This window comes from Maylandia zebra, linkage group LG7, assembly GCF_041146795.1.
Source record: "Maylandia zebra isolate NMK-2024a linkage group LG7, Mzebra_GT3a, whole genome shotgun sequence".
Lineage (NCBI taxonomy): Eukaryota > Metazoa > Chordata > Actinopteri > Cichliformes > Cichlidae > Maylandia > Maylandia zebra.
This window is the reverse complement of record NC_135173.1, coordinates 67,751,607-67,766,258: the sequence shown is the minus strand read 5'-3', so window position 1 is coordinate 67,766,258 and position 14,652 is coordinate 67,751,607. Positions and strand designations below refer to the sequence as shown.

The 14,652-nt window shown below is 44.6% G+C and overlaps 1 protein-coding gene and 1 pseudogene across 1 annotated transcript in view; both read left to right on the top strand.

The window, feature by feature from the left end:
- immp2l (inner mitochondrial membrane peptidase subunit 2) overlaps positions 1-14,652 on the top strand; it is a 201,888-nt gene that overhangs the window by 33,437 nt on the left and 153,799 nt on the right. Inside the window, exon 3 of the mRNA XM_076886963.1 lies at positions 4,914-5,017. Within this exon, the coding sequence (XP_076743078.1) occupies positions 4,914-5,017 (104 nt within the window). The remainder of the gene's footprint in view (positions 1-4,913; positions 5,018-14,652) is intronic.
- LOC143419746 (general transcription factor II-I repeat domain-containing protein 2-like) lies at positions 9,357-11,897 on the top strand (annotated as a pseudogene).

The following is a 14,652-nucleotide window of genomic DNA, read 5'->3' as shown; positions in this document are numbered from 1 at the left end:
GGATCCTTTGATGAAGTGACATGAACAGAGTTGTAACAGTAATGATTTTGTTGTTTGTAGTGGTGTCAGACAAGCGAGGGGGGGGTCATCGGCGAGCGTGTGAAGAGCTGTCTCAGAGGACACGGGTATGCCCAGCTACAACACGGCGAGATGAAATGCTTGGTTTAGAGACAGCCCAGCTGACTGTAAACTAACCACGTGGGATCTGTCTTTACTCTCAAACATAATTTCTTCAATCCAAAATATTGGAAACTTATTTGTTGGCACGATTTATCACCCAAACAATTTTTGGCTGCTTTTGGCACTCGTGGCTCCGTTACCCCTCTGAACGATGCTGTGCGTTCCAGATGTGACTCGACAGTCATGACCTGGTCAGTCTTGATGTGGGTTAGGGCTGGTGTTGTGTGAGCCAGATGTGGCATGAAGCTCTTATTGTCTTGTCATTCAGGCTGACAGATCATCCCCCTAAAGTGCAGATTCCCTGACCAGTTGCGAGTAGTTGGCCGCCCAGGTGATTTGTAAAACCCAGTTCATGAAGACTGGCGAGTGACGCCCTGGCAGCAGCCAGTTGCTGGGGAAGGTTTGTGCCCAGTTTGTGAGTGGTTTCTGGAGACGGCTGACTGCAAAAAGGTTCGTGGTTCTTCGTCTAAAACCAGAACGGCCCCGTTTTTACAGATCTACAAGCTTTCCAAAGATGCATAAGGCCAAAGCTGACAGCTCTGACTTCTTCTTAAATGAAACTTTTGTGCTGCTTTCTGATGTTTCTTTACTCTTGGTTTGGGTTGTTGTCATTTAGGCACAAGCTGCTTCCTTAGGCTCACAGATACTCGTGGTTTAGGGTAAAACCTCAACCTTACAGAGACAGTTTAGGAGCCACATCTTAGCTCCAGCATATAAAGTTGGGCAGCTCACCAGTGGCTGGCTCTGAAATGTGAAATAATAAGAAGACCTGAATCACAGCCATTGTTCACAGCTGTGAAACTTGATTTTCATGCTTTATTGGACTAAACCGAAACAATGGCTGCCTGGAAGGTAGGAGATCGATCCGAGAACACGTTATTTCCTCCGTCTAATGGGCTTAAATATGAAACCACTAATGCATGTTCCCCTTTAAAGCCTGATATTAAACTTTCTGGCTTTACATAGCAGTTACATTTTCAATTAAGACCCAACTACTGAAATCCAGCAGCTGCACCAAGTAAAGAGCTGACACACGAAGTTTTCTTATATAGGTTTTGTTTTACATTTGGCGTCAGGGTTATATGTGGTATTTCTTCAGATGAAGTTTAATTCTAAACTCGCTGCATTTGTTTTGGGAGAAAATGTCCCTGAAGGTGCCGTATGCAGAGTTCTGCCATCCATAAATCAGCAGCACATATAGTTCAGTACATTGCTATAATAACCATAAGGGAACTCATTAAGCTGGGGTGATAATTCAAAGTAAAACCGAGTCATCGGGGTGTGGGGAGGCTGAGCAGAAGATTAAAGAAACAGGGACCGATGCAGGGAGGTTGAAACTGGGTTTTAATTGTTACAAAATTATATGTATGATAGTCATTAGTGGCAACATTCAAGTTTTCTATGATGCAGGTGTTACCTTAACATGTAAATGCACAGACTGTAAATAATTTTAATGTTTGCTGAAATTGTCCCAAGGATTGATCATTGATCCAAGGTCCTACCCTCACCTAGTACCATTACCCCTGTATAGTTGAACTGGGCTTCCTCTGAAGGGACTTGGCTTTAGAGCTGGGGTGGGAGTTCAGAGCAAACCCTCTGCTCCTCCACATTCAAAGGAGCCAACTGAGATGCTTCAGCATCTCCTGGACTCTAGATGACGTGTTCAAGAATGCTCTGGCAGGTGACCCTGGAGTAGGAATAGGACACGCCGGAAGAGGTCAAGCAGGCATCCGGGGGGAGGAGGCTTGGCTTTCTCTGCTTTGACCGCTGACTGTGACGCATGATAAACATCAGATAATAGATTAATAGGTGGACAAATGTTGGATTAACACAATTATGAAGGTGAATATCAGGGCTGCCACGATTAGTCGACTAGTCACGATTACATCGACTATCAGAATCGTCGACGACTGATTTAATAGTCGACGCGTCGTTTGAAGCTTTGTAAGATCCTGAAAGATGCAGGAATAAGTAGCAGGATTTAAGAGTGTAATAACGGACTGAAACAGAAGATGGCAGCACTGCATGTACAAGGATGCCAGCTGCCGTTAAACCCCGAAGAAGAAGCTGTGTCCCAGAATTCATAGCGCAGCCCAGCTCAGTTTCCAACAATGGCGGCAGCTAGTTAGTTTTAATATTACTCTTATTATTCTTTCTGGGTCACAAAATAAACGTTTAACATATTTTCATGGAGAATGTAGCTGTGTAAACCTCAAATATCTGCTCAGTTTATCAAGACACCACATATTTTCAAAAGCGCTCCGACGTTTTTGGAGACGTCTGTTACCCACTAGCTCGATAGTTAGCCGGGGGCTAGGTCACTAGAGCCGTGAGAACACCGGACTCCTGGCAAATCATCTTCAACCCCACCGCCGTCTTTCGCTACTCAGGTTAAACATGATATATGAGTCACTTAGATAACTTAAAAATGTTATTGTTTGGCTTTTTTTAGTATTTTATTTGTTCCTGAGTAAATCGGTTTGGCTGAGATTAAAGTTATAGTTTTTACACAGCTGAATAAACGTCAAGCAGACAGCTGATTATCAGAAGTGTGAGATGCTCCAGAATATACTCCAGTGTCCTGTTATATTTTAGATAGCAAGGAGTTTATTAATCTTCACCGAAACAATCTGCAAATTTCATTAAAATTTAACAAACTATCATCTTGTCTTTATTGTTAGTTAGCACAGACCTTAAACACTTAAAGCTGTAAGCTAATGATAGTTATATAAGAGCAGATGCTGCTGGTGCAATAAGCTGTATGTTTTACGTCCAATGGATGATGAGCTGATTAGTCGACTAATCGCAAAAATAATTGGTGACTAGTCGACTATCAAAATAATCGTTTGTGGCAGCCCTAGTGAAGATGCTGCAGAGGATGGAGATGTGCTGTTTGGTGCCATCCATGAAGCAGATGATTTACAGGCAGTATGAGAATAATGAAACTATCTCAGACAGTATACCAACGACCTTAAACCCCTACATGGAGTCTGTAGGTCTGGTGTCTTTCTGCTCTTATTGCTTAGAGCTGACCCTGAACTGTTAACAGTGCCCAGCCTTCAGATGAGAAAACCTTTTTATGTAGGTAACCCCCTGACACTGACCTCTGGGTAAACGTTAACATTTTAATCTGAATAAAGATTTAGCAAACACATCTATAATTGTGTTACCGGGTGAATATTGAGGAGGAACGGCCTCATGGGGGTCAATGTTGGGATTCTGTAGGGGGTGTGTGGATATCGCCAGTTGTTAAAGCAAACCAAATAAAAGTTTTGCCCTGCGTAAACATCACGTTTCTCGCCAACGGATGTGTGTCTCCCTTTCTATTTACCGGTTGTGCTGATGTGTTGTGTGAGAGCACGGTGCCTGCTGTTTACTCTGCGGGAGACCAGATAATTTCTGTAGATAATGCACACTGCTGTGCAAAAAGTTTATATGCATCTGATGCTCAGATTCCTATCCGTCGGGGACGCGTGGGATCATCTCGGATGCATTGTGCAGCACAACAATGAGCCCCAACATTCATCCAGAGTGATAAAGGACTATCATCAAGCAGAGAAGAACAAGCAGTCCTGGAACAGATGGTGTGGACCCCACAAAGCCCCCGATCTCAGCATCGTGGAGTCATTCTGGGATTGCAGAAAGAGATGGGGGAAAGTTTAGATGTTACTGCCAACTCGTATGGAAAAGGGAAAACTTTCCCTCGAACAGTGAATACATCATGTAAAAGACTAACAGGACTCTCACGTGTCATATGGACTTTTTCATGCGGTTGCTGTGACAGCCCTTGTCCAGTCTCTGGATCCAACCATGGAGGAGTTTTCAGTAGGAGAGTCTACAGTTCTCAAACCCACGCATGGTCCATTAGCTCCAGTGTGTGAGCAGCTGAATGCTGCTTGTTTCTTTGGACTGCACAGAGTCCTGAGTTCGCGCCCTGGGGTTGCCCGTGGGAGAACCTTATGCAGAAATGACCCGGACCATGTTGATGCCATCTCTCGCCTGCGCAGTGTACATCTAAAAGCAACCCAACCTCACCAGGCTTGGCTCCCTGTGTGCTCGTCTTCTCCCACAAAGTGACGTTCTGGTCAAGTTAAACTAAAATCATAAACCAGCGGTCCCCAATCTTTTTTGCGCGACACACCGGTCCTACGATATTTTCACAGACTGGCCTTTAAGGGGTCGCAGATAAATACAGCAAAATAAAACCAGTACCAGTACAAAGAAAAGAAAATGTATTCATAACACACGGGAAAAGACCCAGGGAAACTGAGGTAACGATAAAAGTGATAAAAAATAACGGTAAAAACGCTGAAAACCATAAATTTCACACCCGAACCTCAACTCTCGCGGCCTGCTACCGAACGACTCGAGGTTGGGGACCGCTGTCACAAACCATACCTGATTTTTAATTCGGCTGCTCTCCCTCCAATCTAGTCTTCTTGTTCGGCGGCTACTTTTCAACGGCTTCCTGTTCTGACCATAGATCTCAAAATTGCACCGAAGACAAAGACTGGCTTCTGAACGTGAGAGATTTTTGGCCACACCCACAAACTGTTGTCTTGCTATCAGCCAGATTTGAGCTGTTTTCCCAGTCAGTTTAGTGCTACCCCAGGAGAAGACCATAAGAACTGAGATTATTTTTAACTAATAGGTTCCTGTCATTGCAAAGATTGTACACATAACATCTATGAACAGTGATTTTCTATAAACTGTGTTTGTGGTTCTGTGTTCAGCCATTCCTCAACCCAGAGGGGGGGTCCAAGTGTGACGTCGTCCTGCTGAATCGTTGGAGTGTGAGAAACTACCAGGTCCAACGAGGTGACATCGTGTCTGTTGTGTGAGTAAATAAACCAAACGACACACGTGTGCATGAAATGGTTGTTTTGTTGAGAAATTATCGGACGGTGATGATGTAAACAAAACCCCCGGTGCGTCTTTCACTCACGTTTCACGTGTATGTTTGTTTTTGTGTGGACGAGTCTCAGAAGTCGCTCTACGGCTACACAGCTAAGCTGCTGGGTTTGTGTTGATGCAGAAACCTTTTCACAGCCTCATATTCAACACCATCACGGAGTATAAAGACGTGTTTGAACAAAATACCTGCAAGAAAAGGACAACAAAAAACCAGCGTGTCAGAATGATCTGAAAGTGACAGATAACAAATATCTGCTGGAGAAATCAAACGAAGCCACGAAACGCTGTGATTAACAGCGGCTGCGGTATTTTAAAAAGTTTGCTAGCTCTGATGGGGAACGTGTTCCCAACATTTGTTTTGTTGTGTGTCTCTCTGTAGATGGCGGCTGCTTTGGAAAGCTTAGCGCAGCGAGAACAATAGGAGCGCTCTTTATTTGACATTTCACGGGTACAAGGAGATGAGTCACTTATAAAACTAATATAATTTTTTTATCAAAGCTGAGCCGTTGGTCTAACAGTTGGATTATAGCTGTGATAACACACTGCAGCCTCAAAGTCAGAAACACATTAAAGCAGGGATGTATGCACGTTTTCTTCCAGTGTTTTCCTTTTGTTAAACGGACACTCGGTCCGTTAAAAGGATTTCTGGAAGTGACTTTTAAGTTTTAACTAGAAACTAAGTATGTTCCTCCCGGTTTGGAGGCTAAATCACTTTTGATGATTTTGCTATACAAGTTGTGATTGGAAAGTTTGGTCGGTCCATTGATCCATCCGTCTAAGATCTGGACAAAGGAAGGATTGTAAGTCTGCTAACTCGGGGAGTGGTGAGTTTTGCATTTATATGGATTTTTTGCGTATTCTGTGTGCAGGCAAACGATGGCCACCGCACTGTGGTGCATAAGATAAGATAAGATGAACTAATACCACAGTGGGGTCTATGAGTCTTTTGCCCAAGGTAGAATATTAATTAGAGCTCCTCTAAGTCTCGAAATTCTTGACTCCATGAACATTGAATAAAACAACAAGGATGCTCGTGGTTCGAGTTTGGACTCTTCGACTGAAAACTGTGACTCGGCCGGACGCCCCGGTCTCGTCTCCAGGTAAGTCAGATTCCCACATCCGCTTCGTGCGCGGCGGATTCTGCTCCGAGTGAACCAAACATAACAAACAGCGAGTGTGGTCCATCGAAAGAGCACCGACGCACACAGAGCCTTCGCTGCTCATTAGACAAATCTCGCTGGAGAATCACAAGTTTTTGCATCCGAGTGCAGCCGGAATGTCTCAGCCGTCCGTCCTCAGTCCCAGACGTCCGCCGCTCCATCGATGTTCCTGTGAGCGTCACACACACTGATTCAACCTGTTCAAACTGGAGAAGCTGCAGTCCCTCCAGCTGCTCCGAGACCCACAAAACTGAGATTTCACAATGAAATTGACAGATTTAACAGCCTTTTCCAGCTGTTTGATGGCGTGACGATGATTCTGTCATTTTCCCCCTAATTTTTTGTTATTTGAGGCAATCTGTGACAGGAGGCAGGAAGACGAGTCCTCCTCTGTGATTTTGCCCGGATGGCAGCTCCTCTCTGCTCAAGAGTCGGCGCTTTTGTAGGAAAAGATGTTTCTAAAAGTGTGTTCCTGTCGGTGCACGGAGCACAGCAGCTCCGAACCGTAATTTAGCCTAATCTGAGTCTGAGTGCTGCTCACTTTGAGCCCCTATATTGTAGCTGAATGCATAAAGAGGCCTCTTTCTGGAGGAGGGGAGGCAGAGCAGCATCACACAGCTGCACAGCCATATACAGATGGAAAGGGAAATGGGGACACTGGTTGTGTAAAGTTCACCTGAGTGCAGAATCTCTCTGACATTTAGACTCGATCTGCTGTTTTTGTGGCGTTATCAGCTCAGTGCACCTCAGCCCTCCTCCCGTCTCTGCCTTTTTCTCTGTTTGTCTTCCAATCTTAAATCACCACCCGTTTACGTGGCAGCCCTTTGAAGAAGAGGGGGATCTTTCCTCAAAGCAGCAGATAGCGAGTCCTCCACATGTGAAAGTGATCTGTATCGCCTCACCTCATCACTGGGGATTGTGTTCAAATCTCTCGTAAAGCCGCGTCTATCATCCTGCGAGGCCGCCTCGGATTTAAATTTCAAACGTGCGACTACGCTGCGGGCGAGGCCGACTCGGGCTTGTAATTGGCACTCGTTTTAAGGAAGATCGTTCGGGGGAATGTGCCGGTCCGTAGAGTAAAGTCTTATTTACGCTGGTTGGCACGTGCTGGAGAAGGAAAGCGATTGCGTCCCTTTCTTTCTGGAGAGCTCGGCGCTTCCGTGGCTGTTTGTTTGGTGAAGACCAAACCTGATTGATTTTACGTTCGACCATTTTCCTCTGAGCGGCCTTGGAACAGATTGGTGCAAAACATCATTTTCTCCAGGACGGGGAGGAAATGTTTCAGGCGGGTTATAAATCTGCACCACGAACGACGTATGGAGTCCCGTGCTCCTGCGCTCCTTTTGTTTTGCAGGGTTTGAAAGCTTTAATGACGGCTATCCTGGATCGTCGGGTAACGTGGTGAGATGAGCCCCAACCCAAAGTTAGTTAGATGTGAACTTTTCCACCACTTCTCCAGACTTTTGTCTCAGAGGCAAAGCGACGTTCAATCAGGTTCAGCAGCCTGGAGAAGTGCCAGGAAAGCACCGAAAATTCATCCCAGTACTGTCATCTGTGAACTGGGTGTTACACTGGTGAGAAGAGTCACTTTTACCAACTCCCAGCTCCTCCTGTTACATTTCAGAGGGGATCTACTCCACCTTTCCTTATTTTCTGTCAAACACATCCTGTTCCAAAGCTGGATGAGTGGGAGAGATGTGGTCAGAAGACCCACCCACCTGCTGGTCAGGCCTTCTGTTTATGAGGGGAAGCCAATCATAAAGACAAGTTGGTGTAAAGAGAGAGCAGCTTCGACAGCTCATGTCAAATGGAGGATAAACTGAGGGGCTGTGAGACCCTGTGTGAGGTAAATAATGATTATGAACTTTAATAAGTTACAGTTTTGTGATGTGCTGGGTTCATGTTGTAAAGGGGACAGTCGAACAGCGGCAGACTGACGTCCTTTTTGTAAAGAGTTGTCTGCGTTGCCAACTGGAGACACGCAGAGAAACGAAACCTGAAATAATTCGATTCAACTTTATTTATACAGTTGAATCGGTCAACAGTCGCCTCAAGGCGCTTTATATTGTACAGTAGATCGTACAATAACATACAGAGAAAACCCAACAATCATGTGACCCCCTATGAGCAAGCACTTTGGCGACAGTGGGAAGGAAAAACTCCCTTTTAACAGGAAGAAACCTCCAGCAGAACCAGGCTCAGGGAGGGGCGGGGCCATCTGCTGTGATTGGTTGGGGAGAGAGAAGGAAGACAGGATAAAGACATGCTGTGGAAGAGAGACAGAGGTTAATAACAGAGGTCTGTTAACACATAGTGAGTGAAGAAGAATCATGTCAAGTAACAGCTGGTCGGGTAACCGGTTTTATGACGACCTGTGTTCTGTAGTTTCCCTGAAATCACGTTGAGGTTTTATTCTTGGCTCGAGTTGGAGATCCTAATCACGAGTTCTTGGTCGAACGTTTCACTGTCGTTCTTGTTTTTCTAGCTCAGACTGGAAATTATCTAGTATTTCTAGTACTTTAACAAAACACTCAAATAATGAAGGAGAGGATGCTAAAATATATAAATGAAATGTAAGTACAGGTTATACTTGTTTAACGTTGGGCCTTTCCTAAACCTGATGTAGGTTTTTGGTGTCTGCAAGTCAGAATAAAACCCAAATATCACAAATATGAAGCAAGATACAAACTGATAAACTTGTGATTCATGCTGAACCTTAGAAACAGGGCTGTGAAGAAAGGATTTGGCCACATTCTGATTTCTTACTTTCATGTTGTTTCAGTTCATCGAACAAACTTTAAGACAAAAGATAACCAAGTAAATGCAACATGCAGAGTTCAATTTCACAATCCAGACCTGATCTCTGTCACACCTGCTGAAAAAAATAAAGTGAAGCAGGCTGAAAGATCTCAAACAGCAGCACATCACGCCGCGACCCAGTCAGTGACACCATCAGTCGGTCACAGAGACTTTTTAAGGCTCCAGAGAACCACAGTGAGAGCTGTTATCCACGCACGGAGGAAACCTGGAACGGGGCTGAGCCTTCCCACCTCCCCAACCTCTGATCGAAAAATACGAAGGTTTGGCAGCGGCCGAGTTGAAGTTGGACTGACTGAGGTCATGACAAAGAATCTCGGACGTGATATGAAGGAGTCACTGACGTTGTTAGGTTCAGGGGCAGGTCGCCTCTACATGGCTTTAACGCATCGTTCCTCCTCTTGATGTCCCGTGTGCCGAACTACCAGCTCGTGTGTTTCTGTCGTCGGCGCCGTCTGCCATGTTGGTTTTGATGCCCTGCGATGAGAGTGATTCTAGAGGCCACACCAGGCATGGGCGAACTACGGCCCGGGGGCCACGTGCGGCCCGTTAAACGTTTTGATCCGGCCCGCCAAACTTGAAAAAAAAAAGTAATAAATTAACCTTGTTAATGTTTTATTTCCCCTGCAATTCTGATGTTTCCTCACTAGATGGCGCACTCTAGATATATTGGCTTTGTTGAGGTGAAGCGGCGTAGGCCTATTACTCCACGTTTGCACTTTACCCTGTGACCTACCGCCCCTCTATGAAGATGAGCGGACCCAAGAAAAGGAAAGTGGACAGAGAATGTCGAGTGTTCAAAAAGGAGTGGACAACTAAATATTTTTTCACTGAACACCGATCATCTGCTGTTTGCCTGATATGCCAAGAAACTGTGGCGGTTTTTAAAGAGTATAATATTAGCCGTCACTTTGCCACAAAGCACACAAATTATGCTAGCAAGCTCTCAACAAAAGAACGGGAATCTGCTGCTGAGAAGTTGGCAGCTAATTTGAAGGCTCAGCAAAGTTTTTTTCACCGTCAAACTGCCATTCAAGAATCAAGTACCAAGGCCAGTTTTATGCTTTCATTCAAAATAGCAAAGGCCAGCAAACCACTGTCAGAGGGCGAGTTTTTAAAAGAATGTATGGTAGAGACAGCAGGTATTTTGTGCCCGGAGACCAAAGACAAATTTGAGAAAATCAGTTTATCACGGCGGACAGTGACTCGCCGTGTAGAACTAATAGATGAAGATATCACCAGCATATTAAACAAAAAGGCGAAGTCATTCACTTTTTATTCTGTAGCACTGGATGAAAGCAACGATGTCAAAGACACTACTCAGCTCCTCATTTTTATCCGAGGAATCAACGAAACCTTTGAAATAACGGAGGAGTTTTTGACAATGGAGTCTCTGAAAGGACAAACACGGGGAGAGGACTTGTTTGAACGAGTGTCTGCTGCCATCGAAAACATGAAGCTTCCCTGGAGTAAGCTTGTTAACGTCACCGCAGATGGATCTCCAAATTTAACGGGAAAAAACGTTGGCCTGCTGAGGAGAATCCAGAATAAAGTGAAAGATGAAAACCCTGACCAGAATGTCATTTTCCTCCACTGCATCCTCCACCAGGAATCTCTATGTAAATCAGTGTTACAGCTGAATCATGTTGTGAATCCTGTGGTGAAACTTGTCAACTTCATACGCGCACGGGGACTTCAGCACCGTCAGTTCATTGCGTTCCTGGAGGAAACTGATGCGGATCACCAGGACCTGCTTTATCACTCCCGTGTCCGCTGGTTGAGTTTGGGCGAAGTGTTTCAACGAGTGTGGGAGCTCAAAGAGGAGATTGGCGTGTTTTTGGAGCGGCAGGGGAAGACTGATGAATTTCCTGAGCTGAGCAACAAGAGCTGGATGTGTGACTGCGTTTGCTACGGACATATTTTCACACTTGAATGAGCTCAACGTGAAACTGCAGGGGAAGGAGCTGTTTGTGCATGACATGCACACAAACGTGAAAGCCTTCAAATCCAAGCTGGCTTTATTCTCCAGGCAGATTTTGAACAAGTCATTCACTCATTTTCCTACACTAGCCACGCTGAAAGAGGCCGGAGCAAAAGTAAAGAAATACAGTGAGTCACTGGATGCACTGCACGGAGAATTCTGCCGTCGGTTTTTGGATTTCGATAAAATTGACAAGTCACTTCAATTGGTGGCCTTTCCTCTGTCACAAGACCCTGAAACAGCTCCAGAGGAGCTTCAGCTCAAACTCATCGACCTTCAGTCCGACCCTGCCTTAAAAGAGAAGTTCAGCTCTCTGAAACTAAATGACTTCTATGCTTCACTCAATGATGCCGCGTTTCCAAATCTAAGGCGAAAAGCGCAGATGATGTTGGCTTTGTTCGGCTCTACCTTCGTGTGTGAACAGACATTCAGCGTCATGAACATCAACAAAGCCAGCCACAGATCCAAGTTAACAGACCTACACCTCAGATCCATCCTGAGAATCGCCACAACAAAACTAACTCCAGAGTTTGATGCGCTGGCTAAAAAAGGAGACCAACAACACTGCTCCCATTAAAATGTGTGTCTCCGTGATACGCACGTTGTTAAAATGAACAGTGCGCGCAGATCAAATATAACGCTTCACAGACTGACTTGCTGCAACTGTTTCGAACTTGCACTGGTCGTTGTTGACTTTTGGCACCGGGGAAACAAATTGAATAAAAGGAACAGGACAAGTACATCTGCATCTCCTACCATTTTTGGGAAAAAAAAAAAAGTTAGGAGGAGAGTGATGTGATATCCTGAAGGATAACAGAACTTTCAGTGCTTTAAAATAAAATGTTCATTTATTTGATTTTCAGTGTTTAAAGGCTCATTTCGAAGTCAGAGATTTTATTGTAATGCTTTTCTTCATTTAAAAAAAATGAAATTAAAGCACATGTTTTCTCCATATCCCAAGATGTGTATTTTTCCCCCAATGAGGTGATGTTTTCAAAGCATGCCATCTATCTACTCCTGTTCCGGCCCATTTGTCAAATGTTAGAACTCAATGTGGCCCACGAATCAAAAAGTTTGCCCACCCCTGGGCTACACGTATGAAATGAGAAGGGCGTGCTTTTGCATTGTGACGTGTGCCGTTTACGCGTCGGGTCTCTGCGAGTCATGGCGCGCTGAACATGGCTTCAGTCGTGTTTCTGGGGTTGCTGGTGTTGTTAGAAGAGGACGTGTGGAAACGTCTTCCCACTGTGGAGATTTGTGGCAGGTAACGCAGCACAGATTTGACGTGTCTCAGCTCCTGAGGGTATTCACGGGCTCCCCAACAGGACGTTCGAGTGTTAATTTCATTCCCTGGTTATTATCGTAATGAGATGAAATGTAAGCCTGACTGTTATAATCACGGGCTTCATTCCCACGTCTGTAATCTTCAGCACCTACGGCACACTGAGACTTTTAACCCTCTCCAGGCAGACGTTGCCGATTTGCAACAGTTAAAAACTAACAACCTGATCACCCCACATACGAGTTTTTTTACTCAGAAGCACCACTGCAGGACTCGGTCGTGCATAGCAACAAAAAGTTTAATTTGAGCCTGAGAGGGTTGAGGTGTGAAACTAAAATCTTCCCCCTTCTGCAGCTCTTTGAGCATCGTTTCATCCTTCAACAGTAATTTCAATAAGCATTGTCGTTTCAGCGCAAAGACTCTTTCTTGTTATCTCTCTATACCTACATGCCTCTTTCTCCAACGTCTCCAGAGATCAGGACACGTGTCAAAGTCTCAGTTAGTCGTTTCTTAAAATTATTATTATTTTCTGAGGCGTAGACTGTTGAGGTGAGGAAGCAAAAAGCCTGTGGGGTTTCTATAAGCGTCTCAAATACAGATGCAAACGACAGGAGAGAAGAAACCCGGTGAAAACAGCGAGGCGGAAATAACGAAGGGAGTCAAAGAAATGAGCGCCGTGCTCGTGTGCTGAAGGAGTTCAAACTGAAGGAGCTGGAATAACAGTTATTGCAACAAATTGCGTTTTTGCTGCACGCTGTTTAAAAAGAGGTGAAGCATTGCTCATGATGCCACAGCAGCTGGTTTCCTTCGTCTAAACGAGGCGACTCCCAGCAGAACAGGTCACTCTGCAACACCACTGCAGTGATATTCATTCATACTCAAAGAAAATTACGAGGGGTTTGCTAAACGTAGTATTGTAACCGAGGTGTTCACTGAGCAGCACACTAATGCGTTTCAAACTCTGGATGGGTGGGCGTGCACAGCCCAGTTTATTTTAAAGGTCGATGAATTTTGAGACATAAAATGACAAAAAGCTGTTTTGGGTCTTGGAGTCCAATTAAACTTTCCACATATTTCAAACAAGATTCCCCAGATTGTGTCAGATGTCTTTGTTTTTCAGTATAAATCATTTTCTTCCAGTGCAAGCTCGTCTTATCCAGTCGCGTTGGTCTGTGAGATTTCCCACCAAAACAACGCTATCAGCTTATTGGATCTCACATCTATAAGAGCTGCAGTACTTCCTCATTAACTTAAAAACCTATCAGCTGAATTCAGCCATAAATAAAGTCAGTGTCTTTTACTGTAACACATATTATGAGGATCTGCCTCCTAATAATTGGAAAAACTGACTCCTGCTCTCAGATTCACTTGAAGTTTCATATCCCTGCACTAAGATGAGTATCTGTGGAGTAATAATTCTCCAGTCGTCTTGGAGAGGTGCTCAGCAGACGTGTGACGTGCTTTTAAAACCATTTCACCTTTCAGGTAGATGTCTACTCTTTTTCATGCTCTCAGCCTTAAATGACTGTTATTACTCTTCATCAGTGTCACACATGTAACCAGTAGGTGGCCGGCTCTAAATACCAGTAGGTTCTTATAACCGTATTAAATGCAGGTCACTGTGCCCCATTGAATAGAAATAATGGGTTGAGTGTTTCCAAGTGAAAACAGCAGGAAAATGAGACATTAGGAGGCTGATGGGCAGCAGACGCATGTCCTCCTGCAGGCTGCTAATGGTAACGTAACATTAGAGACCGATAACAGGGAAGAAGTTTAATGTTGTATTTCAATGGTTGTTTGGGTCGTTTCATTCCAATCTTGCACCACAAGAAACTTTCAATAATAATTAACCAACAGTCTTAATTTAATTACTGCTCATGTTTTGTTTGTGAGGTGTCAAAGATTTATCGTGTTGAGGAAAACATTGTAGATTTTTATAAAAATATAGACGCGGTAAGCATGCACGGTAGCACTGACACACAAAGCGCAACCTTTACAGCACACCAACACAACCGGCCAACAACAGCGACGACCAGTAACGCTGCCAAACACCAACCAGCGGCAACGACAGGCCAAAGACGAGAAGGAGAAGAAGGAGCAAGCGCCGTCGGCTGCAGGCGTCCTCCAGCAACAGCTTCGCTTCATGCCAAGTAGCTTTATTGTCATTCCAACTGTGTGCAGTGGTACAGCACAGGACTACATAAAGTGCAAAAACTGCAAAAATAGGAATGTGCAAAAAGTAGCTTCATGCCTCTCCAGCTGTGAGAGTCTTGTCATCATGGTGGTGACCAGCAACTTTGACAAACTGGTGATAATTG